A 26,970-nucleotide genomic window follows, 5' to 3' on the forward strand; every position below is an offset into this window, starting at 1 on the left:
GAGTCAAGGCATACCATTTGTGTAATCATAAATTTACATAGGGCAATGTTGTTTGATTCATTCTGTTATTTCTTCCCTTCCCCCCACCCCTCCCCAAAGCATTCTTAAATGCATTAAAATGATGAGAGAAATAATCCAGTAGAGAGGAAGAAGTTGAATATGCAGGGGAAGGGACAGTTGGAAATGTGAGGTTCCTGGAAGGCAGGAGGGTGAGTTTAGTCCTGGGAAAACGGGAGAACTCGCTCTTCGAATCTGTGGGGAAGAAGGAACACGATCCATGCAGGTGGCAGGAGGTCGATGATGGAATTCCTTTTGTGCTTTCGTCCCTGAGAAGCAGGGAGTGATGCCACCAATCGTTGGGGAGGGAACTTAGAGGGTAGAGATGTGAGGCATGGGAAAGGAAGAGCAGGTGACCAGAGAAAATGGAGAACCCCTGGAGGGCGAAGTCGGTGAGCATGGTCTGAGGGGAGAGAGACAGTGGAAGACTGAACCAGGGCAGGGTAGGTGGCGCTGGTCGAAGGCAAGGATGACGTGGGTCGTCCACATCAGGGAGGTCCGCGTGTACAGCATGGCCGAGCAGGACTTCCCGTGAAGGAAACCGGAGAGGAGGTCTTGAGCAGATGTTTTGGATGGTGGGACTTGAAAGGGTCCCTCAGTATCTTTTCAACTCCATATTTCCATCTCATATTGCACAGCTGGCCCCTCCCATCCCCTGCACAGCTGGCCCCTCCCACTTCTTGTCTCAAAATGGTCCTTGACTCTCCAAATCTAATACAGTTACAAGGCCCATATTAGGGCTGTTGCCAATTTTAAAAATATGGTTGCTTCCCAGCTTCTGCCAAATGGCAGCAGTTTGGTAAACTGAGTGGGAAGGTATCTCCGAATGCAGCAGATGGGGTTCCAGCTTGGCTGAGAGGGCGTGGACAAGAGGGACTTTGACAGCATGAGGAGGGAAGGCCAACAGCCAAACAGCCTTCTCAGGCCGCAGCCCACAGTCTTCATCTGCCCCCATCTTCCAAAACACGAAGGAGCGTGTTTTGCTTGCAGAAAGAGTTCTGGATGCCACCTCACCTTGCAGTGGGCTTTACAATTATGCATGATACACCAAGTTGGCCCTGGTTAGTCCCTTCCACCAGCTGTCCACAAAGTCTGGGCTGCCAGCTCTGTCCTTGAGCTGCTAAGATGACTGGAGCCACCTGGTAGCGGCCAACACACCATTAGGGGAAACAAGACCTTTTAGGAGGACTGAGCGACACACGAGGCACTCAAAAAGCACCATTTCTCTTTTTTAGCTTAACTCAGGTGATTCGAAAGTTTGCCAAGCAGCTGGATGAGTGGCTAAAAGTGGCTCTCCATGACCTCCCAGAAAATTTGCGAAACATCAAATTTGAATGTAAGTACAAATTTGGGAGCAGAATATAACATTTCAGTGCCAGACATTTTACATAAAATAACAGCTCCCATGTACCATTTGACTACCAAGCACTAGGTATGGTGCTAAGTACTGAGTGTTAATTATGAACAGCGCACGTCTCCTTTGTACAGAAAGAATTCAGGCTTAGCGAGGTAATAAGTGACAGACAGAATTTACTCCCAGTCTCTCTGACTCCCAAGTCTCTGCTTATCATCACCATATTCCTTCTTCCATGACATCCTCATGCCACCTCTGCAATGTCGGAAATAGTATCCCTAGTCTACAGATGAGAATCCGAGAGGCCAAGCAACTTCCCCAAAGCCGCAGAGCTGGTCAGTAGGAGCCACGAACTCAGGTTGGCTTGACCTCGGAACCCTGAGATTCCTTGAAGCTCTGCCCACACAATGGCGATAGCTGAAGACAGAACAGCTCAGGGCTTCGTGCAGTCTCTGCCTAATTAGAAAGCCAAATTAATATTTCTCATAAGGGGTCCTGGGCTGTGGCTCTTTGCAGAGCATTGCCGCTCATGCCCAGCATGAGTTGTGTCTTAAGAAAACTGCTGCTATTTTTCTATCACCATGTGTCAGTGCTTGTGTGAGACACAAGCATTGTGTGCAGCTCATTTGTTGCTATTAAACAAAGATGAAATGATTTTAAGCAAAACAGGGCTTTAAAATATATGTTTCTTAAAGCCCCGTTTGAATGCAGCTTGCTATTCTTGCCCAAAATAAGTGCCAGTGAGGAAAATGAAGGCGATCAAATGACCCTCTCTCCACAGGCAAAGGAGCCCTTTCAGAGGTGCTTTGGGGCCGCCTGCAGTGCCCATCACCTATTGATAAAGCCGCTTTATTTCACGGCTCTCAGTTCTTTTCTTTTCTCCAGCACTAAATTCCACATCACAAAGTTAAAGAAAAAGTAATTAAGGAGAAGGATTAACGATTGATCGGCCTGGAAAATTAGAAGTTCATCTGCCCCCCCCATCCCCATTCCTCCACCCCACACCCTATTTTTCAAATCAAACCAGCTCTGAGTACAAATTAGAATAATCCTAGGGAAATTTGGGACTATTTCTTGACCAGTTCAGAAATTAATGAGAAGAATGCCCGGTGCCCATTTTAATTAAGCTGACAAAACAGACCCGTTCAAAGTCAGCAGCCAGGAGGTCTGCTGGAACTTCCACCTGTGCCTGCCTGGAGGAAGCCGCCTTCCCAGGGAGACCTCGAGTGCATCTGGAGAAGGTTGGGGTGGGGAGACTAGTCACCCCAAACTGTAAGACCTTGGGCAGGTGCATATCTTGTCTGCTTCAAAATTCACAGATACAAGGTCACCTCACTTTAAATGATCAGCTTGTTATGTTGCTTGTTATTATGTTCCTGAAGGCAGTGATCATAGAACCTGCAAATAGGTCACGGAAATAATTTGGCAAAAAATGCCAAAGCCACATCACCGTGCAGCCCAGGTTCCACCCTAGAGTGCTCCCTACCCCCACACGCCACAGAGGCTCAATCAAGATTTCCTATTAGACATACTACTTTTTAAAGGGACTTCTTCAAAGCTTCCATTTGATTCCTGCAATTATTTATGGAGAGAAGTGATGGAGCTTGCAATTAGCGAAATGAAAGACAAGTAAGTAATTGCCTTTACTCACGGTTGATTGACGCCATCATTTCTCACACCTGCAAGTGTGGCGTGTGAGTGACTTTGAAATCTGCACCCCAGATATCACCATTAGGAAAGAGTGGTTGAACCCAAACGGGAGAACAAAGAATCAAATGCAGGGTTTTGCCAGTGGGTGCACGAAGTGGGGGTGGGCGATGAGACAGATTTAGGAAAAAGGAGAAAGCTACCTTTTGAGATCTGCCCCTGGAAAATCAAGGTGGGATCTTAAAGCATGCATGTATTTCCAACTCACTTTTTTCTTCTTGCAGTGTCGAGAAGGTTTTCCCAAATCCTGAGACGGCAAACATCACTAAATCATCTTTGCCAGGTAGTTGTCCCCTCTATGTCTGTTACCCACTGCTGAGTCATTTCATTGCAAACCCCGGGGAAAAATCCAGAAAAACGACTTCCTGCATTCTGTCAGGGTGCTCTTCCTACTACGTTCAACTTCCACAGATGAGGAATAAAACTGGTAACCAGTAACTAGTGTCAACGCATATGCAAAATCATTTCTGACATCAGTTGCCCCTAAACCTTTCAGATATATTGGAGGGCCACAATTTTGGGTTTCCCTTAAGTCAACCAGCTTTTCAGCTCCTGTTAGCATTTGTGTGTGCCTAAGTTCTTGTTGTGTGGAGTTGTTTGTGCAGTGTCCATAGCCAGTAGCCACTAGAGGCCCATAGTCCCACCCACCCCTTGGTGAAGGCCAGTGCAGCCTGGGGGGTTGAAATCGCCCCCACTGTGAGCCTCCGAGTCAGATAATTCAAAGGGATAAACAGAATGATTTGTTTGTTGTGGCATCCAAGAGTTCAAAGCTACACAGGACCTTAAATATTTGCCCAATTTTGTTTCGTTTTTCCAGATCTGCATTGTTTTTAGCATAAAAATGACATGTATTACCATAAAAAATTCAAACATGAAAGTGTATGAAGGAAAAGTGAAAGACCCCACTCTGTGCCCTATCTCCTTTGGCCTCTTCTCCAGCTTAGAAGAATGCTCCTTAGGTCACATCAGGGAACACAGATATGGTATTGGTGCTTCCCTCTGGGGCTCAGATAGCTTAGGAAGGACTTTGCTCCTTCAACACATTGTAGGTATAAGCATCCACAGCCATGCCTATAACCAAGTGATGCACAAGCTTACACACACACACACACACACACATTCCCTCTCCACTCTCCAAACACAAGACAGTATGCAATTTAATTGGCAAATGTCACTTTCCCATCCACTGGGCAGCCCTCAGACACATTCCTGGATCCGTCAGAAGACTGGGTTGGTGCTAGAAATGAAACACCACAGAACATCTGCCCTCGTATACCTAAACACACAGACACACACAGAGAAAGCCAGACTAACGAGAGCCAACTGAAGACTCCCTTTAACACTCAGACCCAAGATTCACATATCCCGGCTCTTCCAGACACACCAAGTAAGACACGTGGCACTCATATCTCAGCCACTCATTCCACGAAGTCTCAAGTGTCTACTCAAACACTATGCTTAGTGGCACCTGTCCCTGGCAGGGGAGGAAGCAAACAACAACAACAAAATGTGAGTTTTACAAAGGAAAGAGAATGGAAAGAGCATAACAAGTAGACTGTGTACTGCATTCTAGTTGGATAGGCAGTCAGACAAAGCCCCTCTCTGGTGTGACACTTAAGCTGGACCATCATGACACAGGGCTGTTGGGGCAAGGTGGAGGAAGAATGGGAACACCACATGCAAAGGCCCTGAGCTACCCCACAGCCACGGCAAAGAGAAGCAACCAGAACAGCAGCGGCTGTTTTTACTGAGCTCTGACTGCCCACACTGTACATTATGCTTTTCAAACATTATCTCAACCTTCAGTAGCGGCCCCCCTTGGTACATAGGTATATCACCTCTCCGTGTCATAAAGCAGTCAATGGAGGTTTATCTTGCCTGCCCCAAATCAATGAGCTTGTTAGCAGCCAAGTCGGGATATGAAGTAGGTATGTTCAAATCCAGAAACCTGACTTTTACATCCAGTTGCTTCTGATATATTCTAGGCCTTTTTGGCCTTCAAAAACTTCTAGTCATTTAAGTGGGGTATTATTGTGCTTGGACAGTTTGGGTTTAACAAGGATTGTCATTATTTACAATGGGCTGAAAATTCAGAAGCATTAGGAGATTTACAATGTCCTTATGTATTTTTAATCTCTTTATTTTATTAAAAGATGTTTTGAAAACATGCAGGTAAAGGAAATGGTCCTGGGTATGTTTTTCTTTGCTTTTATTGGTGTTGTTCCAACTTGTAAATTTAAGTTCAATAGTGAGGGTTTGCTGGGGAAGTCACGTTCTAAAAGATAATTATACACACTACTGAGTCTTATGATGTACTTTCCTTTTTCCTCCATCTCAACTATTCATATTGCTTTTAATCATCCTAGTATACAAAAAAGCAAAATCCAGAAAACTAGAGCTTAAACTGCTCTAGAATGCATTAACATGAGAATTACACATTCTGAAATTTCTGGGGTTAAACCTATCACAGGCCAGAGGTAGCAGGAACATTTCCTAAATCTGGCCTGGCCTTTGCTTCTCAAGTGCTAGAGACACACTGGCTATTAAGCACACAGCCCCCATCCAACAGGCTTCCATCAGAAAGCTGACAGATCTCTGGCCTTCATCCCATTGTTTGATGGGGTCAAGACCAAAGGAACTGGGAACAGCAGGGTCTGGTCTAGACTAGGCCACCTTGGTAGTTCCTTGCAGTGGGAGAGAAGGGAAAAGAGAATCAGGAGGAAACAGCGTCTGAGTCTTCTGCATTATGGACTTGTCTGCTGTTTTCCTGAAATGCAGTTTTCCTAAATTTCAGAATCGTTTACGGAATGTCATAAGCAGATTCATTAAAGAGGATTAAAAGAAAACAAAGCTAAGGGGTTTTAACCTAGCAGCCTGCAAGCTAATGAGTAGTTTGCATTGGGTTATAGGCATCTCGAACGGTGATCCACAGTGCAGACATCACGTTCCAAATGCTGGAGGACTGGAGGAATGTGGACCTGAACAGCATCACCAAGCAAACCCTCTACACCATGGAAGATTCTCGCGACGAACACCGGAAACTCATCATCCAGTGTAAGGCGTTCCACCAGGGCTCAGTCCTTCTGAGTTTGCTTTCAGAAGAAAGACAGAGTATCTTGATATTTATTTAGGTGGCATTCTACCCTTCGTTCTCCCTGGGTCCCCTCCCCCTTTGTTCCCATCATACGTGTTGACCCAGACAGCAGGGCCAATTGACTTAGAAGACATGTGTCAACACAGCTGGTGCAGTTGGGCAGCACACAATGTCATGTAAAGGACCCCACATGTGACCCCGAATGCCAAGCATACCTCCGTGGTGGTGACATAAAGAATGAGGACTAAAACTTACTGCCCGTCTCCGCATATGTCAGCCTAGGGTGTGTGGCTGTGCTTCAGCGGAAGGTCATGTGAGTCGGTGCACTTCTTGGCAGGAGAAACTTCCAGGCATATTAACGCTTGAGACGGGGTGGACAGTGATTTACTTCTGCCAGTATACACTCGTGTCTGTGTGGACAGAGACTTCCAACAGACAGACTGAGTGTGCTGCTCCAAACACTCACCTGCCTGGGCAGTGGGTTTGCTCCCACGAGAAGAGCGCAGGAGAGGCCCCGGGACCCCGTCACCCTCCATCCTGCCCAGGCATCCCCGTGGCCTGTCTCAGTCCACGGCCACCTCCTCACTCTGGTGGTTCTTCCTTTCCCATGCTGCTCAGGAGAAGGCAGCTTGACAACAGGAAGGGAAGATCAGTACTCCTTCTGGAGGGTCTCAGAAAGATGGATGCTGAGAGGGTGGGTGGAGGTGACAGCTTCAGCACCCTGCACCTTCCATGTGGCACAAGTGACCTTGTTCAGGATGCTGCAGAGATGCCGTTTCCTATTCAGAAAGGCCCAGGCCCCTCTGCCTTCCAGAATATGCCTTCTGTACTGTCATCTTGAGGGGAATATATCTCCAGTCCCCCGATCTGAACTTATGATGCTTATTCAAAAAGTCCTCTAAGATGTTTATTTGATGACTCTTTCCCCTTAAGGACTTTTCCGAGGCCAGCAGAGCAGCTGGAATATTGGACCATGTGGACCCTTCCAGGGCTTCTTCCTGGCCAAGCCCTGTCTCAGCTCAGGCCCTATTTCTTCCTCCATAGCTGCCTCCAGTCCACTCTTCCCCTGTTAAGAATTTTAGAGATCATCCCTGAAATAATGACGGTTATTTTTCAACTGTCTAATGTGTACCAGGTCCTGCATTAAACCCACCATATGCTGACTTCATTTAATCTACACATCAACCCCGTGAGGAACACTCCCTTGTCACCTCCACTTTACAGATGAGAGTCGGGGAGGCTTACCAGAGTCATGTGGCCACTAAGTAGCAAAGCTGGATGTGAAACCAGGTCTTCTCTGGGCCTCACAACCAGAATTAATGGTAAATGATTTGTGAACAAATAATTCACAAATGCACTGTATCTTACCAAAGAGGACAGTGCTTGGTGATGCAGGGTCAGGAAGGGGAGATTAAGGATGGGTACCAAGCTTGAAGGCCAATGGCCCAGTGCATGGGTGTCAGCCCTGCATCTCCCGGCTAGACAGCTGGGAAGTCCCTGAACCACAGTGAACTAACTGGACCAACAGAGCAGCAGTGCCTCTGCCCATTCATTCCAGCCTGTATTTACCGGATAACAACTGTATGTCAGATAATGCACAAGATAATAAAGATATCAGACGAAAGAATTAGCAAGGAGACATTCACATACCCAACTATAACCCAGTGTTATTAGTGGTAGAATTAAGCGCCATGAGAAAACAGAGGAGCACTGATCAGTTCTGCTGGCAAGGGCCCGAGGCAGGGTTAAAGGATTGCATCTCAGCTGGGTGGTGAAGAACCAAGCAGTCCAACCCCAGTAGTTGCCTGAGAAAAGGACTGAGGTGTAAAAAAGCAGAGCATGCTGGGAACTGACAAATACATGGGGTGGCCAGACCTTACGCGCTCACAGGCATGGAGATGAGCCTGGGAAGGTGGGGTGGGGCCTTGACAGTAGAACACCGTGAATGCCCTGCCCGGACTCTGGAGCTGATTTGTTCAGTTTTAGTGTGTTCATCTTGCATCCCTCTGCTCCTTTGAGGCGCACCTCTGTTTCAACTCAACTGCAGGAGTAGTGTGGGGTTCTCCTCTGTTTACAGTATACCAGGAGTTTGACCACCTGCTGGAGGAGCAGTCGCCCATCGAGTCCTACATAGAGTGGCTGGATACCATGGTGGACCGATGCGTTGTAAAGGTTGGTAAGCTGGAGCAGAAGGCAGCCTTGGGTCCTGCAGCACCTCACTTGCCTTTGTGAACAGTTGGCTAATACAGAGCCCACAGTGAGCCACCAGCAGCCATAAGCTCTAGGAGGTGGAAGGTGGCAGGAGGCAGGACTCTGCATCTCCCATCCCTGATTCAGCCAAGTCAGCCTCTCTTTCGTCGACTGTGTACATTGAGTGTTAGCATAAGACTTAATTTTAAATGTATTTTTGCTGCAAAACATTGTTCTACAGTATTAAACTTGAAGACCCATGAGCCCCTCCCTGTCATTTTTCAAACAGTAATAAATGAAAAGTCAAGATGATCACTATTAAAGTCATTCATTTCCTTGTAGGTGGCTGCCAAGAGACAAGGGTCCCTGAAGAAAGTGGCCCAGCAGTTCCTCTTGATGTGGTCCTGTTTCGGCACAAGGGTGATCCGGGACATGACCTTGCATAGTGCCCCCAGCTTCGGTAAGGCCACCCCTTCCTCCCCACATTTCTTCTCTCTGAGCTCCATGTACTGAATCCACCTCCGTGGAATTAGTTGGCTGCAGTCCTACTTGCTATCCCTGAGACCACAAGGTCCTCTGCTGGAAACATGTCTTTGTTGGGGGGACCTGACATGGTTAGGACTTTCAGAGAGAAAGAAGACACTGCCTGCTGAAAGTAAAGTATCCAGTCTCAAAAGGAGAGGATCACACACAGAGTATGACCTGTGTTTGAAGGAGGAATAAATAGTAATGACTGGGCGCCCCCTTTACAAGATGTTCCCCGTGCCATCCTGCCACTTCCATGGGACTGTTTTGCAGAATTCCATAGTTGTGGACTTCCCAAGAGGGCACATGAAGAGCCCTCTGAGTTTAAACACTTGCAAGTGGCCTGATGGACACTTTTTTTTTTAATGACTCCTTTTCATTTATAAAATGATTGACATTTGATTTTTTTTTATTGATATTTCTTTTCAAAAGTACTTTAGCCTAATCCCCAGAAGAGAACTTTGCATTCCTTTTACCTTTTGTTCTGCTGACCCTGGGGTTTTCATCACTTCCAGGAGACAGCCAGACCCAAGTCCTTATCTACTGCTTTCTAGAGTAGCAGGCCTTGAAATCTCTGCCCAGAGGTTCTGTCTCTGCAGGCAGAAACCTAATCACCAAGTGAAGGCTTCTGCTACATAGTAGGACAGTTTTCTGTCTTTCACTGAAAAGAATGAAGTATGAATGAGTCTGGGTCCTTAAAGTGGGGACTTTAAAGCATTATGTGAACATTCAAAGTCTCCAGACACTTTGGTATTCATTTTATAGGCATTTTGGAAAAGGACTGCTGGTAAATTTTCTGGGTAATTGCTTCAATTCTCTATTTAAGGGATGTGGTTTTATTTCTCATTATCTCCACTTGAGCCGGTCAGCTCTAGATGTTGAGCTGGGTTTAATTTGACATGTTTCCATCTAGCTTTCTATGGTCTCTGTCACCATTTTCCAGTTGTGCTATGCAATGAAGTGACGATGTGGTGAGACACAGCGTGATTTTTTCTAAACAAATCTGTCCATGAAAGACCGTGTTTGCCCACTCAGAGAAGCATTTTGTTGCAAGTTTCTTTAACCTTAGCGCTGGAAGTTCTCTGAACCTTCCTGCAGCGTGGCTACAGATGGAAATTCTCTTGGAGAGCTGAGTATGGAAATGCTCTGGTGACGGCTACCTGGGCAGTGCCATCAGGCATGGCATTTTGATGACTTCCAGGCAGCAGAGTTAGTGCTAGCACATGTTACCTCGAGGTCTGGAAAAATCATTGGTGCATAACTGCTTTCACTTAAGTAAACGGTTGAAAGCAATTTGAGATTTCTGTCATTGATCCAAACTTAAATATTCAACAGTGTCACACACAAACACACATGTACACATCCACAGAGCGAGCATCCCCTTCTTGTTTTATCCCTTACTTTTAAATTTGCTGATTCACGAACGGAGCATCATACCGACTGCTTTCCATTAGACAGCAAAGGCAGCTCCCTTTCTAATGCTCCTTGGAAGTCATTTGTTTTTATTGAGTTCATAGTCAATGTGAAAAAGGAAGTTTGGACAGTTAGAACAATTAAGGTTTATAAATAGGTTGAATTTATTACTGAGAAGTACGGTTCCTTAAAATGTGTTTATTTCTTTTTGAAGTACACACTATTTTAGAATATGCTGGAAGCTCAGGCAAACAGCCAAAAAAAAAAAAATTATTTAGAAAAGGAAAGAGATATTAACCCAATTTCACTTTTACAGTATTTTTCAACCTTGAATGAGTTGAAACAATACCTGTCTCCAAGTCCATTTAGCAAACTATCTGAAATGGTCCAGCTCATCTGACTCATTGTTGAGTTTTGCAGCTTGGGGTGACAGGCAAGTTGAAAGAATTTGCGGCAGACAAAAGCCCAGCTCCCCCTTTCTGCCTGTATATGTCAAAGACCCAGTTGGTGGCTGTGTTTGGGTCATGCGTTCCCTGTATGAAAACAGCTAATTAGGAAAAAGAGCCCTCTGTTCCCTGGCCCCCTCCCCCAGCCCCAGGGGCCAGCTCCATATATCTCATAACTCCCACCCGGTCCTCAGTCCTGGTGCTGTGAATGGGTGCCAGCCTCGCGGGCTGACCATTACAATGATCGTGTGGAATACCGCAAAGATCCTGTGGGGATTCGACCACCTCTCCCCAGAACAGCCCCTTCCAAAGGTAGTTGACTCCTTTCTTCTCCTTAATTCCTTTTCACTCTTTTCTCTCTAATTCCTTTCCACCCAAAGAGCCTATGCTATGAACTAAAATAGCCAGAGTTTTCTTTGCTGTAAGTAATGTTTCTAGCAAAACCAGTCAGCAAGGGTGGCAGGCAATGAACTTTCAGCCCTCACGGAGCTGAGCGAATTTACATTTCTAGTTCAGTAAAGCACACCATAGTTTCCGTTGCCTGGTCTGATTTCAGCCCACCGGCTACCTGGACCCCCAGTCAGCACTGGAGCCTTTCCATCTCATTCTGGGTTCATTTCACGGTTATGAGCCTCAGTGTAAAACAGTTTGAGAAGCAGCCCCAGTGTGACGGCTGAGGGGCAGATTGCACGTCACCGAGTTCTCGCTTTCACGTGTATGTTTACAGCCAAGAGCCAAAGCTCACCCCCTGGGCAAGGCCGGCAGGCCCCATGGGTGTCTGCAGACCAAGTGGCTGTGGCCAGCCTTCTAGACTGCTTCTCTACGCTCAGATGTCCTGGCCTGGCTCTCTATCATACAGAACCTGCTAAACTGCAGGACCTGGAGTCACAGTGTCACTCAAGCCCTCTCCAAGCACTGGGGGGCAGGGATTGTCTTCCCTGTATCAAGTAGAGAAGCAAAGATCCGGAGAGAAAAGAGGACCTGCCTATGGACTCTGCAAGGTGGCAGACTGATTCAGCCCGGAATGGTTCCCAGGCTCGCGGGGGAGCCCCTTCTCCCACACCAGCCTGCCTCTTCATCGAGGTTGAATATCAGGACAACAAAGGTCTAGGCATTTTCTCATTTGCTTCTAACATAATGCTGTGGGTTCCTATTAGTGCCCTCCATGTGACAGATGAGGAAACTGAGGTGGAACTTGAAGGACTTGCCTAAGATTAGACACAGAAATGAGACAAAGACAGGACAAGGGTAATTATTATAACATATATTTAGCAAGCACACATTATATTTAATTCTCACATTAACTCTGCAAGGCAGGTAAAAATAGGTACCTTTCTACAAAGGTGAAAAGGGAGCTTGGCGAAGTGTCTTGCCCAAGATCAAGGTGGCGCATGGCAGACTTCTGTGTCAAATCAGATCTGCCTGAACACAATGCTCCTGCTTATTCAACTGTCACCATTACCCTGGGCTCAGATACATGGCACAAAAGGGCTATGACAGACACTGGTGGTTTTAGATACACCGTACACGTGGGTTAAAATAGAGGCTAAAAGAGGAAAGAATATTGATTACAGTGTCATTACTTGTAGTAACAGTCACCAGAGGACACTAGAATAATAAATGCTGAGACTGTCAATTATTATTCAAGAGTAAGGGTAACTCAAAGACATACTCAGTTATACAAAGACTAAGGGGGAAATTGGCATCTACAGATCTTCATTTACAAAACAAAAACAAAGGATGCATTTCAGCATGTTATACATGACAGTAGAATGTATTTTTTTTAATTTTTTATTTTTTTAGTTGTCAATGGCCCTTTACTTATTTGTATGTGGTGCTGAAAATCAAACTCAGTGCCTCATACATGCTAGGCAAGTGCTCTACCACTGAGCTATAACCCCAGCCCACTTGTAGAATGTATCTTGACATATCATACATATATGGAGTATAACTTCCCATTCTTGTGGTTGTACATGATGTGGAGTTTCACTGGTTGTATATTCATATATGAACATAAGAAAGATATGTCCAATTTATTCTCCTGTCTTTCCTATCCCATCCCCCCTCATTTCCCTTAATTCCTCTTTGTCTAATCATATGAACTTCCATTCTCCCCGCCTCATTGTGTGTTAGCATCTGCATATCAGAGAAAACATTCAGCCTTTGGTTTTCTGGGATTGGCTTATTCCACTTAGCATGATAGTTTCCAGTTCCATCCATTTACTGGCAAATGCCATAATTTCGTTGTTCTTTATGGTTGAGTAATATTCCATTGTGCATATGTACTACATTTTCTTTATCCATTCATCTGTTGAAGGGTACCTAGGTTGGGTACCATATCTTGACTATTGTGAATTGAGCTGCTATAAACATTGATGAGGCTGCATGACTATAGTATGCTGATTTTAAGTTCTTTGGGTATATGCCAAAGAGTGGGATAACTGGTTTCAGTGGTGGTTGTATTCCAAGTTTTCTGAGGAATCACCATACTGCTTTCCAGAGTTGCACCAATTTCCATAATGGTTGCAACAATGTATGAGTGTACCTTTTCCCCCACATCCTCACCAACACTTATTGTTTCTTGTCATTTTGACTACAGTGATGAAATCTCAGAGTTTTAATCTGCATTTCTCTAATTGCTAGAGATGTTGAACATTTTTTCATATATCTGTTGACTGGTCGTATTTCTTCTTCTGTGAAGTATCTATTTAGTTCCTTTACCCATTTATTGATTGGGTTATTATTATTTTTTTGGCATTAATTTTTTTTTTTAAGTTCTTTGTATATCCTAGAGATTCATGCTCTATCTAAGGTGCAGATGGCAAAGATTTTCTCCTATTCTGTAGGCTCTCTCTTCAGGTTCTCGATTGTATCCTTTGCTGTGAAGTAGCCTTTTAGTTTGATACCATCCCATTTGTTGATTCTTGATTTTACTTCTTGCACTTTAGGAATCTTGTTGAGGAAGTCAGTTCCTAAGCCAATATGATGGAGAGTTGGGCCTACTTTTTCTTCTAGTAGACACAGGGTCTCTGGTCTTATGCCCATGTCTCTTAGTCTAAAGCGAGGGAAGAAAAAGAACAGAATTGAGTTTCGTACAGGGTGAGAGATAGGGGCTTAATATCATTTTGCTACATATGTATTTCTAGTTTCCCCAGCACCATTTGTTGGAGAGGGTATCTTTCCTCCAGTGTACATTTACGGTGCCTTTGTCTAGTATGAGATAACTGTATCTATGTGGGTTTGTCTCTGTGTCTTCTATTCTGTACCATTGGGCTTCATGTCTGTTTTGGTGTCAATACTATGCTATTTTTGTTACTATAGCTCTGGTATTGTGATACCTCCTGCTTCACTTTTCTCACTGAGGATTGCTTTGGCAATTCTGGGCCTCTGATTTTTCCAAATGAATTTCATGACTGCTTTTTCTATTTCTATTAAGAACATCATTGGAATTTTAGTAGGAATTGCATTAAATCTGTATAGTGCTTTTGACGGTATGGCCATTTTGACAATATTTATTTAGGCAAATATATTTTTACAGGCAAGATTTACTAAACTTACAAGTAGCATATAATTCTCAGCATATGAAAATAAACATGTGAAGATATGAAAATTAATATTTAGGAGAATAAAAATAAAAGGAGAAAAGCAATAAAACTCATTTAATGAAGCTAATCTCAATTCAAAATCTGGCAAGAACAACAGAAGACCCGGGTATGGAAGCACACTCCTATAATCCCTGTGGCTCAAGAAGCTGAGGCAGGAGGATTACAAGTTCAAAGCCAGCCTCAGCAATTGTGAGGCCCTAATCAACTTAGCAAGACCTATCTCAAAATAAAACATAAAATAAGGGCTGGGGATGTTACTCAGTGGTTAAGCACCCCTGTTTTAATCCCCAGTACTGAAAAAAACAAAAACAAAAAACAGAGCAATATAGGGAAAGAAAATTGTGACTCAAACACACATTTTTTCATAGATGAAAAAAACTCTAGTGAAAATACTAGCGGATCTAATTCAGTGGCAGTTTTTTTCTTTTAAAAAATCAAGATAATTAGGTCTACACCAAAAATTCAAGTATGATTCAAAGTCTGAAAAATGACCAATTAACTTACTGCATTAATAGATTAAAAAAGAAAAATCATATCATCATCTCTGTGGATGCAGAGAAAAAATTTTGATGCCATTCAGCTCTCAAGTATGATTTTTGAGAAAACCCTTAGCAAACTAGGACTAGGAGGGAATTTGTTTAATTATTAAAGTGTATCTAAAAGTCTGCAACAAAAATCATTAAATGGTGACATTTTAGAAGTTTTCCCATTTAAGTCATGAAAATACAGGAATGACTTCTGTTACTAACAAATACATCCTAGAGGTCCCAGTCACTGCAGTGAGAAAAGAACAAAAGAATTGGAAGGAAAACACAAAATTATCTTTATAAGCTGTCACAACTATAGACAAAGAAAGAGAAACTACAAATTAATAGAGCAAACAAGAATTCAGCCAGGTAACAGATTAGTTTTTATCAAATCATTGACATTCATAGCACTAACTTGAATTACCAATATATGTATATATGTCTTTGTGTATATAAAAGATACATAATATATATTTGTGTATAGATATATGTATATATATGCCATTAATAATAGCAACTGAACTAAAAACTACCTAGAAATAATTCTAACAAAAATTATTTTAAGATCTTCAAGGACAGATTTTTAAAAGTTATGAAAATATACCATGCTCATGTTTGGAAAGACTCAACTTCAAAAAGATATAACTAACTCTCTTCAAATCCATGGAATTCCAGCCCAAATCTTTCTTCAATTTTGATAATCAGACCTTAAAACTCTTTTGGACAAGCAAAAGGCCCAGAATGTGAAGATGGCGTGAAGGTAGAACAAGGGACAAGGACTCACTTACCTGAGACTCAGGCTCATCATAAAGACAGTGTGTGTTCTAACAATGTCAGACAAAAGGAGGGAAGAAACAGAACAGAGATGCCCGAGACAGACCAGCTTGAAGCTGGCCTTCACATTATCAGTTCCTATAACATAGGTGTCGTCTAGATGATTCACCCAGCAAGGATGGCATTAAAATCAGGGGAGAAATGTTCTGAAAGAAGTAGTTTGGGGTAAACAAAATAAATTCCCTTCCCTACAACTTCTGAAAAGAAACATTCAAATGAAAAACAACAACAACAAAATCAGTTCTTTAACTTCTTGGAAGAAAACATGAAGTGATATCTTCATGATCTCAGAAGAGGAAATTATTTCTTTGAAAAAGGACAAAGCACAAAGGAAAATATTGCCAAAATTGACCACATTTGAGTTTTAAACTTCTGTTTAACAAGTATACCCATAAGCAAAGTGAAAACATAAAAGTCACAGAAAAGGAGAAGATATTTTTCAATGTGTGAAACTATTGAAGGATTAAAATTCAGAATGTATAATGAACCTCTTTAGATTTTTTTAAAAAAGACAAATGCCCAGCATTTTTCTGATCATCATACACTTAGTAGAAAAATGAGCAAAGAATATGAATAAACAATTCACAAAGGAGGAAATTCAAATGGACAATGATCAAATGAAAAGATGCACAACTTTGTAGTCATTAGGGTGATACAAATAATAATGACAACGTGTCATACCATTCAGACTGGCAAATGCTAAATTTCACATACTACCAATAAAATCATGCATCGTTTTGGTGAGCAAGTTGTCAGGACCTCCTGAGACTGACGTTGGGAGTGCTCTTGGGCCCATCAATTCGTCCCAGACACTGGGAAACAGGTACAGAAATATTAATTGCAGCCAGTTTTCGAAGGTGAGAAATTGTCGACAGAAGAATGGATAAATTGTGGTGTATTTGAACAGGAACCATTAAAGTAGACTTATGTGTGTCAATGTGGATGGATCTAAAAATATAAGGTCAAAAGCAAGTTGCAGAATGCTGTGTAATATATGATACCATTTATATCAGATCTCCAAATAGAAAACAATATCACATGTTATGCATGGATACATACATACATGTAGCAAGAACATAAAATGCATGTGAACAATAAATCAAGGTAGTGATTACTCCAAAGAAAATGAGGGCAACAGAGGAATTAAGGAAGGGAACACAGAGGGCTTTATCTTTTCTTCAGTTAAAAAAATGGATTCAAATGTGACAAAATGCTAAGATATTACACAGGCTGGTGGTAAGTACACTGGCATTCATTTTTAAATTTTCTGCTTTTCTGTGTTTGGAATTTTTTCATAGGGAAAAAAGAAAATCTTAGATTGTATAAAATGCAGTCAGGTCACGATATCAGAACAACAAAAATGTCTTTTGTCTCCATCCTAACATCTTTTTCATATCAGGCTCTGATGCTCACTGGCTCTATGATTTTAGGCAAGGTGATTAAACCCTCTGAGCCTTCCTTTCCCTCGTGTATGAACTGAAGATAGTGCTGTTCAGAAGTTCCAGGAGCGCAACAAAGTGATAAAGTGGCCAACTCTGGCTTGAGCCTCTGCTGTGTGCCTGGCACTGTTCTGGATTCTGGGTATAGAACTTTCAGGGGGCAAGACAAAAATCCCTGCATGATGGAGCTTATAGTCTAGGAGAGGGAGGTACACCATAAAGAGAAATGAATTAAATATACAGTATAGTAGACAGAGGTAAGTGTCAAAGAGAGAGAAAGCAGGGGGCATTAGCTGCAATAGCCTCTCTCAGTGTCTTTGATTCTCTCTCTCATCAATCTTTCTCTATCTCCCTTTCTATTTTCCTTTATTGTACTTTCTCCGCTCCTATGGCCCTGGCACCCTGGCACCGAACTGTTTATTGCCCAATAACCTTAATAATGGATTCCTGCTTACTAAGGACACTGTAGCCTTTGTGAAATCAGGGACTGAGCTTTATGCATTCTTTGTATTCAGTGTGCAGCACAATAGCAGGCAGGTGGCAGTAGCTTTACAAACTCTGGTTGTTCAAAGATGATTGAAAATTAACAGATTGATTGGGTAGATGATCAGTGCCATTAAGGAAGAGAGCCTGAAGCCCAGATCAACTCTTCCCCCTGGTACTGGCCTCCACGCCCAGCTCTGGTGTTTCTAACGGTGTGGCTTCAGGCACGCTCCTTTAGCTCATCAGATCTTTGTTTCCTAACCCATAAAACCAGAGGGTTGTGGGAGATGGTTTCCAAGGTGTCTGCCTATTCTAAAACTATTAGCCTAAACCTATTTGACATCCAAAGTTTTCCATTCTAATTCATTATTTCACAGTTGTTTCTTTCTATCCATATCAACTTAGCTCATAACTTCTTTGCATGGACACCTTTCCTTTTAAGTATTTGATGTTATCTTTGACTTATTTGATTCTACCTCTATGAACACATCAGTCATTTCGTGGTTCTCGAGATCATGATGACGATGTCTACCATCTATTAAGCATCTGATGTTATTAAGCATCTGTTTGTTATTCTGGTACTTTTGCAATGTAGGTTTTTCCTGTCCTCTTAGAGAGCATCATTATGCTTTATGTTTGAAAAGTAACTTCAGGAGCAGACAGACTTGGGTTCAAGTCCTGGTTCTACCACTTAACAACTGTGACTTTGGACAGTTACTTTACCTCTCTCAGTCTCAATTTCCTCCTTTGCAAAAGAACCAGTATTAGCTCATGAGGTTATGATGAGTATCAAATGCATAATCTACAGTGGTTAACATAGTGATTGCCACAGAGCAAAAGCTCAATAAATATCTGATTTTGTTTTTAACATTCAAAAGGATTAAGGGGAATAACCGGAAAAATAGGAATAAAAATGCCCTCACTATTGGAGACCAGGAAGGAAATCAGGAGGAGGATCAAGGGAAGTAACGGGGCAGGGGAAGTAATCAAAGTGTGTTATATGCATGTGCAGATATGTCACAATGAAACCCACTATCCTGTATAATAAATATGCACTAATAAAAAAGTTATCTTCCCAGGATAGTTGTAGAAATTAAACTAGAGAGTGTAAGACTTTGAGCACAGAAACCAGCACACAGAACTTTTAAAAATGACTGCTCACTTTCCCTTTTATGAAATCATCTACCCTAATTGAAAATGAAGAGCACAGCTTGAAAATAACATCTTTTCAATTGGATGCCTTTTCTAAGTCCCATGTACTCTCAGAAAGACTCAGGGAAAGAATTTCGTTGTTACAAATTTGAAATCTCAATTCTGCTCCCAGAGTTACTTCGGGTATGTTGAAACCAGTGAACTAGAAGGTAGAGTCCCTGCCATGAACGTGCTTACAGGCCAAGTGGGAAACCAAATATGCTCGTGGAAGAGATAAGAATGACACTGTGTCAGTAAGTGCTGCACAGGTGGCGGGTTAGGTTAGGGTGAGGTCAGCGGGTATGTGGGAGCGCAGAAGCATGAGGACCGATAGCTCGGTGGTTGCCAATTTTTAATGAGGGCATACTAACAGAGAAGGGGGTTGATGAGATTGGGAATAGAGCAAGGAAGAGCAACCTATGACCCTAAGGAGATCATAATGAGTGCAGAAATGAGATTCTCAAACACCTCACTAGAGAACATGGGAGTGAGCATTGTCAACCGATGGTGGAGGGGCACGAGATGACATGACTGACTTTGTGTTTGATCTTTTCTCACCAGGGTCTTTTCACCTAATCCACTTGATGTTTGATGACTACGTGCTTTACCTGTTAGAATCTCTGCACTGTCAGGAGCGGGCCAACGAGCTCATGCGAGCCATGAAGGGAGAAGGCAGCACTGGTAAGCCAGCACTTGGCTGGGAACCGACCCCCTGGCAGTGGGAGGTGCCCCTACTTCCGGGCTGTATTTCTTTATCTCCCCAAGAATCTAGTTATGGCAAGTGGATCAAGCTCCATGAAACCCATCATGTCTTTTCTTCTTAAGAGTGGGCCTCTGTGTACGTGGGAGTCACCTTGAAGGGCATGGTGGTGACCAGGAGTCATCAGGGGTTTCAAGCAGGGAAGTGACTGATGCGACACAGATGAGGAAGTGTCTCTAATTTTTTAAAGTCCCTTGAAGACACTTGCCTCGACATTTTGGCTCTAAGAACTGGCCTTTTCTCTCCTCTAGCAGAAGTCCGAGAAGAGATCATCTTGACGGAGGCGGCCCCCCCAACCCCTTCACCAGTGCCATCGTTTTCTCCAGCCAAGTCTGCCACATCCGCGGAGGTGCCACCTCCCTCCTCCCCCGTCAGCAACCCCTCCCCAGAGTACACTGGCCTCAGCACTACAGGTAATGCAAGGTCTTCAAAAGGTCTGGGTGGGGAGTAGATATGGAAAGCAGGAGCTTTCTGGAAAAAACATTCTTCCTCGAACGATGAAAGACAATGTTAAAACCAAGGTCCCTTCCTGGATTTGTGACTGACTTGCAGGTACCAATTTCTTCACTGGCGTATCTTCCATATGCTGCTGTTTTCAAGTTGGCAGATTAATCACCTGATAAAATCTCTGCTCCCCAAATGAAGCCCCTGAAATGATTAAAATCATTTGTAAGATAAATTAACACACAGCCTCTCTTGAAAACAAAGTCCCTTATTTTTTTCCACCCACCATGCTGAGACACTGCCTATCTGCTTTCTTGGTTTCACACCACGAAGCAGCCAGGAAAGTGACCTCCTCTATTCTGCCATCTTAAAAAAAAAAAGGTTCATTCTTGAAAACAAGAAAGGAAACTCTGTATGAACCCCAAACTGAGAAGTATCTCTGGAAAGCGTGGGCAAACAGGAAGCCATATGCTAAGGCTTGGCAAGCAGAAGCAAACCAGGAGCTATGATCAGAGCTGGTCATGAGCCAAGCTAGGGCTCCCTGCACGTGACCAATGGAGGCTGCTCCAGAGGGAGACATGCAGCCCAAGACATGCACAGAATTGAGAGTAGAGATCCAAACAAATATTTGTATATCTGTGTTCATAATAGCCTTATTTACAGTAGCCAAAAGGTAGAAAGGACCCAAGTGTTCATTGATGGATGAATAAATAAAATGTGGTATACACATATAATGAAATATTACTCAATCTTCAAAAGGAATGACATTCTGATGTATGCTGCAACATGGGTGAGCCTGAAGGCATTATCCTAAGTGAAATAGCCCAGACACGATAAAACAAATATTATGCAGCTCCACATAATGAGGACCCTAGAAGGCTCAAATTCAGAGTGTAGGATGGCAGTTGTCAAAGGCTAGAGGAAATGGGGCCGGAGTTTAAGTTTGGGAAGACGAACAGTTCTGGAGAGGGATGGTAGTGTGGGTTGCCCAGCACAGCAAATGGACTCAGCGCTACAGAACTGTAAATGGCGACAACGGTAGATTTTATGCTATGTGTTTTTTACCACAATAAAAATATCACCAAAGTGGAGGCCCAGTACCTTGAAAGAGAAATGACCAACTAAGAAAAAGGAGAATTTATATCTAAAAGAATAAAGTTAGCAGGACAATCTGAAAAGAGCTAAGGAGGAAATCATACCCATAAGCGTCAAGTAGAGATCTTCAAGTAACGCGAAATTGTGGAAGTAAAATTTCACCAGGAAGATTGAATAGAAAACTAGATTCAACTGAAAGAGAATTGGTGAACTGAAAGACAGCTGAGGAATTCTCTGATGTAACACAAAGAAACAAAGAAATGTTAAGGATACAAGCTATGCTACGAGAAAGAGATGATTAATCCAGAAATTCCAATATTCATTTTATAAGTGTTCTGGAGAAAGCATAGAGAGAAAGTGGAGAAATGATGGTTGACAGTTTTACAGCATGGAAAGAGACAAGGTTGAAATAAAAGAGAGAGAGTGAGTGAACCCTCTGAAGTCACTGAAGAAAATCACAGATAATTTATTAGCTCTCCAAAAGAAAACGTGGAAAACCTCCCAAGGACAGAGAATCAGGATGGTGTCAGACTTCTTCTCAGCAGCATTAGATTCAACATCTGAAACAGGATTTTTTAAATACAGAGAAAAAATACATTGAAAATCTTGAATCCTGAATTCTATACATTATATATGTATAATGTACATAAATACATGTACTTATATGTATCTGTGCAAATATAGGTATTTTTCCCTTAAGATGTGCCAAGTTACCAAGTTCTACACTGGGCGTTATGGGAAATATACAGATTAATAGGCCAAGGCTTTGCTACCAGGAGTCAACAGAGGGATAACAGAAGTATAGAAACAACTATAATAGAAGAAAGAATGTTGCATGTGAGGTATAAATTAATGCTATTGTGTTCCCAAAGGAGAGATTTCATCTGTTTGGGGAGGTTATCAAGAGAGATCTCCCAAAGACTGCGGTCTTTGTGGAGTTGAGGGTTTGGAGGGCTGTGATAATGAATTCATTATTTTTTCATTCAATCCTGCTGTACTATCCTCCCCTTACCCAGGTACTGATCTGAGAGTCTGTTTCAAATCTTTGTTCTCGTTCAGTTTCTGTGTTAGGATAAGCTAAGGTGCTATAAATAAGTAGACCCAAACATGTAAGGAGTTAATGCAACAGAAATCTATTTCATATTTGAAAATGATACAGGCAGGATCTGCACCAGTGGAGGCTCTCTTTAAAGCAACCATTTGGAAGCAAACATTTCCTCATTAGACTCTCCATACCCCAGAGCTACCAGCGGTAGCAGCATCTCCTTGGAATTTCTTAGAAAAGCTTGCAGGAGGTCCCAGCAAACCAAATGACTCCCAAACTCCAGGGCTGGGTCCATCAATCTTGTTCAATAGACTTGCAGCTGCTCTGATGCTCACCAGTTGGAGCCCCACAGCCTTAAGTCTGCGCGGAATTTGTAACTAGCTGGCAAAGACAGAAAGGGGATGGAGGCGGAAAATCCACTTTCTGAGAAGTGCTGGCCTGAAGGTGGCATTCCACACTTGCACTCACAGTCTATCAGCAAGGACTCAGCCACATGGCCCATGTAACGGAAAGTGGCCGAGAAATGGAGAATAGTGGGTAGCCAGGTAGGGAAGGTGAACAGATGGGGGTGACTGCTGGCATTCTCCCTCATACCCCAAGTCCTGTTGTCCTGGTACACATCTGGACCGATCCATTCTTTCCTATCCCACTCAGGCCACCTGGTCCAGACTCCCATCACTTCTCATGAACATCCACCGTGACTCCAGCTGGAGACCCCCTCCAGACTCTGATCTGTCCACTCCCACACTGCTCACTGGGTTTATTTTGGTGAGAAGCTCATGCCTTCTCAAAGGGCTGGGGCAAAGAACCCACAGCTCAATGCTGAAGCTCCCCCTCTGCGACTCTCCTCCTTCCACACCTACTCCACTTCCATCCTCTGCCTGGCCAAATCCTTAGTGTCTCCTTTGACATTTCCTCACCCCCAAGTTAGAATCTTCCTCCAGGTCCCACAGCACGGGGACCTAGTTTTACTTAGAATAGGGCTATTTTCAGAATAAACTGCAAAACACATTTTTGGGGGTGGGGGGTGACCAACAGACCAGAATCAGATTCCCCATTCAGGATGCTATCTCTTATGACTCATTCTTTTTTAAAAAAATTTTAAATTTTTTTATTTTTAGTTGTAACTGGACACAGTGCCTTTATTTATTTATTTTGTTATTCATGTGGTGCTGAGGATTGAACCCAGTGCCCCACGCATGCGAGGCGAGTGCTCTACCACTGAGCCACAACCCTGTCCCTCATTCTTTCATTCACTCACATCCTTCCATTTATCCCACAAATATTTCTCAAGTGACTTGTTTTGTTTTGTTTGGTACCAGGAATTGAACCCAGGGGTGCTTAGCCACTAAGCCACATCCCCAGTCCTTTCTTTAATTTTATTTTTATTTTGAGACAGGGTCTTGCCACGCTGCTTGGGTCTGGCTAAGTTGCTGAGGCTGGCCTTGAATAATACGTCATCCTCCCGCCTCAGCTTCCTGGGTCGCTGGGATTACAGGCATGAGCCACCACACCTGGCTCAAGTGGCTTCTAAACACTTCTAGATATGCATCCCTGGATTAATTCCTTCCCCGAAGTTCCTTCTCTTTCCAGAAGTACTACTCAGAGAGGGACTGAGCAGAAGCTCAAGAGCCTAGAAGATGCTTGCCCTCTTTTATACTTTTCCAGGGGCAGAAACTTGCCAACTAACTCAGTGGCCCTGTCTCAGCCACTACTAAGGAGGTTGGATCCTTCAAAGTATTAACAAGTTGGGTTATCAGTAAGTGGCATTAAGTCAAGATTTGATTTCACTTTCAGTAGACAGATAGCGAGGGTCCCCCTCTTTGTGAAATTTAGATTTGAGCACCGCCATATTTTTTTATACAGATGCACCTGAAATCATATTTTGATTTCTACTCCAGCTTCATTTTGTCTCCATAGTGGGTAATTCCTGCTTCGAAAACTCAGAGAGAGGAATTGTAGAAAAAAGACAACTTTGTTCACTGAACACAAAATGCTGTTCACAGGTCTTGGGTCACTCAGGTGTTCTTTCAAGATTAGAATATCTGAATAACTACCCTGTGTCCCCTGCCTCCCTCAGGAGGAAGCAAGGGCAGTGGGAGCAGCCAGGGTCAGTTCCTTGAATAGTCCTGCCCACCAGGGAGACACACCTGTCTGTCAGTGATGACATGCTCACTTCTGAAATAAACAGGGAAATCATGCAGATAAAACAGTTCTGCATTATGAAGCTGAAATACTTTGAGTGAAATGTTTTCTCACAGTGTATCAACGTATCAAACCAGGGGACTCTCAGGACATGAGAGGAAGGGAAGAGTATGCAGAAAAGATTTCTACAAGCTAGCTCCTCATAATTCTCATCCAAGTAGTGAGTCTGCCTAGCTCTCTTCATAGCAATTTGGGGACCTCAAGTGTGGCAGGTGTGATAATAGTCAAGGCCACAGGAATATCACAAATGTGTTCAGAGATTTTTGTGCAATGTGTTCAAGAGTCATAAAAGTAGCTTCTTAGAAATACAAATGTGAAACAGGTTCTCTTCAGATGACTGTAAGCTTTGAAGATTCTGGCACATTCCAGCTTTGTTCTCAGATATCTCCGGGGGGCATTAAAATGTCATCCTATATAAAACTACACATAACATTTTTCTCAAGTACCACTTTTGAAATACTCCATTGCTAAATTAGACTGGACCTTGGCAGGCAATGGGTCACAGTCTTAGAGGAAACATAATTTCCTAACAACATGTATGGTTTTATGGACTTACAATAAAGCATAAATTATTTACTCATGATGTACACCCAAAATTAAGACATTTATTATGGTAGGCATCTACAATTTGAGGACTTTCATTCAACAGTATTGTAAATTAGAAAATAATTCTGTAAATCTTATAAAATGAATTTGCCATGTTTCTTTTTTTTAAAAGTTAACTCAGCACATGGTTTTTGTGTCCAGTTAATGTTTGTTTTTAAATCATTGCTAGATTTATATCCCATCTACTTCCCAAAAAGTTTCTGAAGTAGTTTATAATAAAAAGAGGAAAACCAATCTTTTTTTTTTTTTTTTTTTTAAGACCCAAACCAGGAAGCAAGAAATAAAATAAAGATGAGGGAAAATTAAAACAAAACAAAACAACAGTTGGCTAAAAAGTTCTTTTAAAACCTGTATGTGAAAATTGATGTGGCCTAGTCCTTTGTTGGGTTTCTGGCATACCCTGAGCATCAACTACCAGAGGATACGTTACCATGAGGTTCAACTAGTTGAGAGTCAAGGCCAATCATACTTGTGACTCTCCAACAAATCAGCATCTCACTTTGGATGCACAGTTCCTCATTTTTCCAGCAGTGAAAAAGAAAACAGTATCGTGCCTGCTTAATGAGCACAAAGTGAAAACAAGTCCACTGCACAGAACCTTCTGGCATCCTGTGATACAAGGCCTAGGACAGCAAGGACAGCCACATCTCATCAGGAAAACGGCCACTCTGTGCATTCATCTCCCTCTAGTCCCATATCCACACTTGCATGTATTTCTAAATAGGCTTCCTTAAGACTGTACTCAATTTTTTTTAAAGCAGGGGAGGGAAAAAGAAAGGAATATCAGATACCTGAAACTGAGCCTATTTGGGTTTATTAGTCTGTGACAAAGTCGTGACAAGAGATGGGCCCAAGGATTCTATTTGAACAGATTTCTGCAGGGTGAAATCCAGCCCATTTGTCCACTCCCCTTGCCCCGCAACTTTGTGGACTTGCCACCACCCCATGGCCCGCAAAGTCCAGAAAACTTTAGGGAAAAAGGTGCTCTTCTTTCCTCAAAGAGCCTGGCAGGTGGTGCCAAACTGATCAACCCATTTAACATGACATTGGACTGTAATTCTTTAATATCATTTGAAGAAAAATGTTGGGCTTCTACTCCATCTGGATTGGGCCACTGAAGGGCTCTAAAACCCTGGTTTATGATGTCATTTTAAATATTACCTCCTTCAGCAATGACAATAAAAGTTAACTATTAAACTCATGTTTTCAACTTCCCACCATGGGTTCCCTGCAACACAAAACCAGCAAATTAAATCACTGAGATGTTAGGATGACTAATGGCACAGGAGGCAAATTCCTCATAAATGGCCCTAACTGTAAAACATCTGGCCTGCCCAGCTGCGTTTTCAGCACATCAGTTGAGTTGAGGATGTAACAAAGATGACTGACCCCTAGTCTTTCCAAATAACAAAAGCTCAGTTATTCTGAGGACAGCAAAGCTGAGTGGGACATGGTGGATGTGCAGCCCAGCCTGGAGACCTTGGTGACTCATTTATAGTGAATTTCTCCTCTTTCAACCCTGCTGCTTCCTTTTCTTTAAAGGAAAAGAATTAAAAAATAAGTAAACTGGGACTAAAAATCAGACTGTTTAATGCACCACCGAGTCTTGGCTTGGTGTTGGGACCTTGGATTTGCTCCTTCTTTTGTTCATTCCCCTATTTAATATGTATTTTGTGTCTCACCCATGCCCTGGGGGTACAGAAGTGAAAAAGACATCATTACTGCCTTTGTGGTACTTAGATCCTAGTGGGCAAGAGTCAATGCAGAAGTAATCCCCCAGGTAAGTGTATAATTTCAAAATGTCAGCTGGGCATGGTGGCACGTGCTGGGGAGGCTGAGGCAGGAGGATTGTGAGTTCAAAGTTAGCCTTGGCAACTTAGTGAGACCCTAAGCAACTTAGTGAGATCTTATTTTTAAACAAAAAGTAAAGTGGTCTGGGGACGTGGCTCG

The 26,970-nt window shown here is 42.9% G+C and overlaps 1 protein-coding gene across 3 annotated transcripts in view; it reads left to right on the forward strand.

The window, feature by feature from the left end:
- RFX4 (regulatory factor X4) overlaps positions 1 to 26,970 on the forward strand; it is a 159,066-nt gene that overhangs the window by 115,834 nt on the left and 16,262 nt on the right. For 2 of the 3 annotated variants that reach the window (XM_079143091.1, XM_079143093.1), the window contains 7 exons: positions 1,293 to 1,393; positions 3,343 to 3,401; positions 6,028 to 6,172; positions 8,290 to 8,384; positions 8,745 to 8,862; positions 19,427 to 19,546; positions 19,877 to 20,038. In XM_079143091.1, coding sequence (XP_078999217.1) covers positions 1,293 to 1,393; positions 3,343 to 3,401; positions 6,028 to 6,172; positions 8,290 to 8,384; positions 8,745 to 8,862; positions 19,427 to 19,546; positions 19,877 to 20,038 — 800 coding nt within the window. The remainder of the gene's footprint in view (positions 1 to 1,292; positions 1,394 to 3,342; positions 3,402 to 6,027; positions 6,173 to 8,289; positions 8,385 to 8,744; positions 8,863 to 19,426; positions 19,547 to 19,876; positions 20,039 to 26,970) is intronic. The other variant, XM_079143092.1, reaches the window with a different exon arrangement.

This window comes from Sciurus vulgaris (genome assembly GCF_902686455.1).
Source record: "Sciurus vulgaris genome assembly, chromosome: 5".
NCBI classification, from domain to species: Eukaryota; Metazoa; Chordata; class Mammalia; order Rodentia; family Sciuridae; genus Sciurus; species Sciurus vulgaris.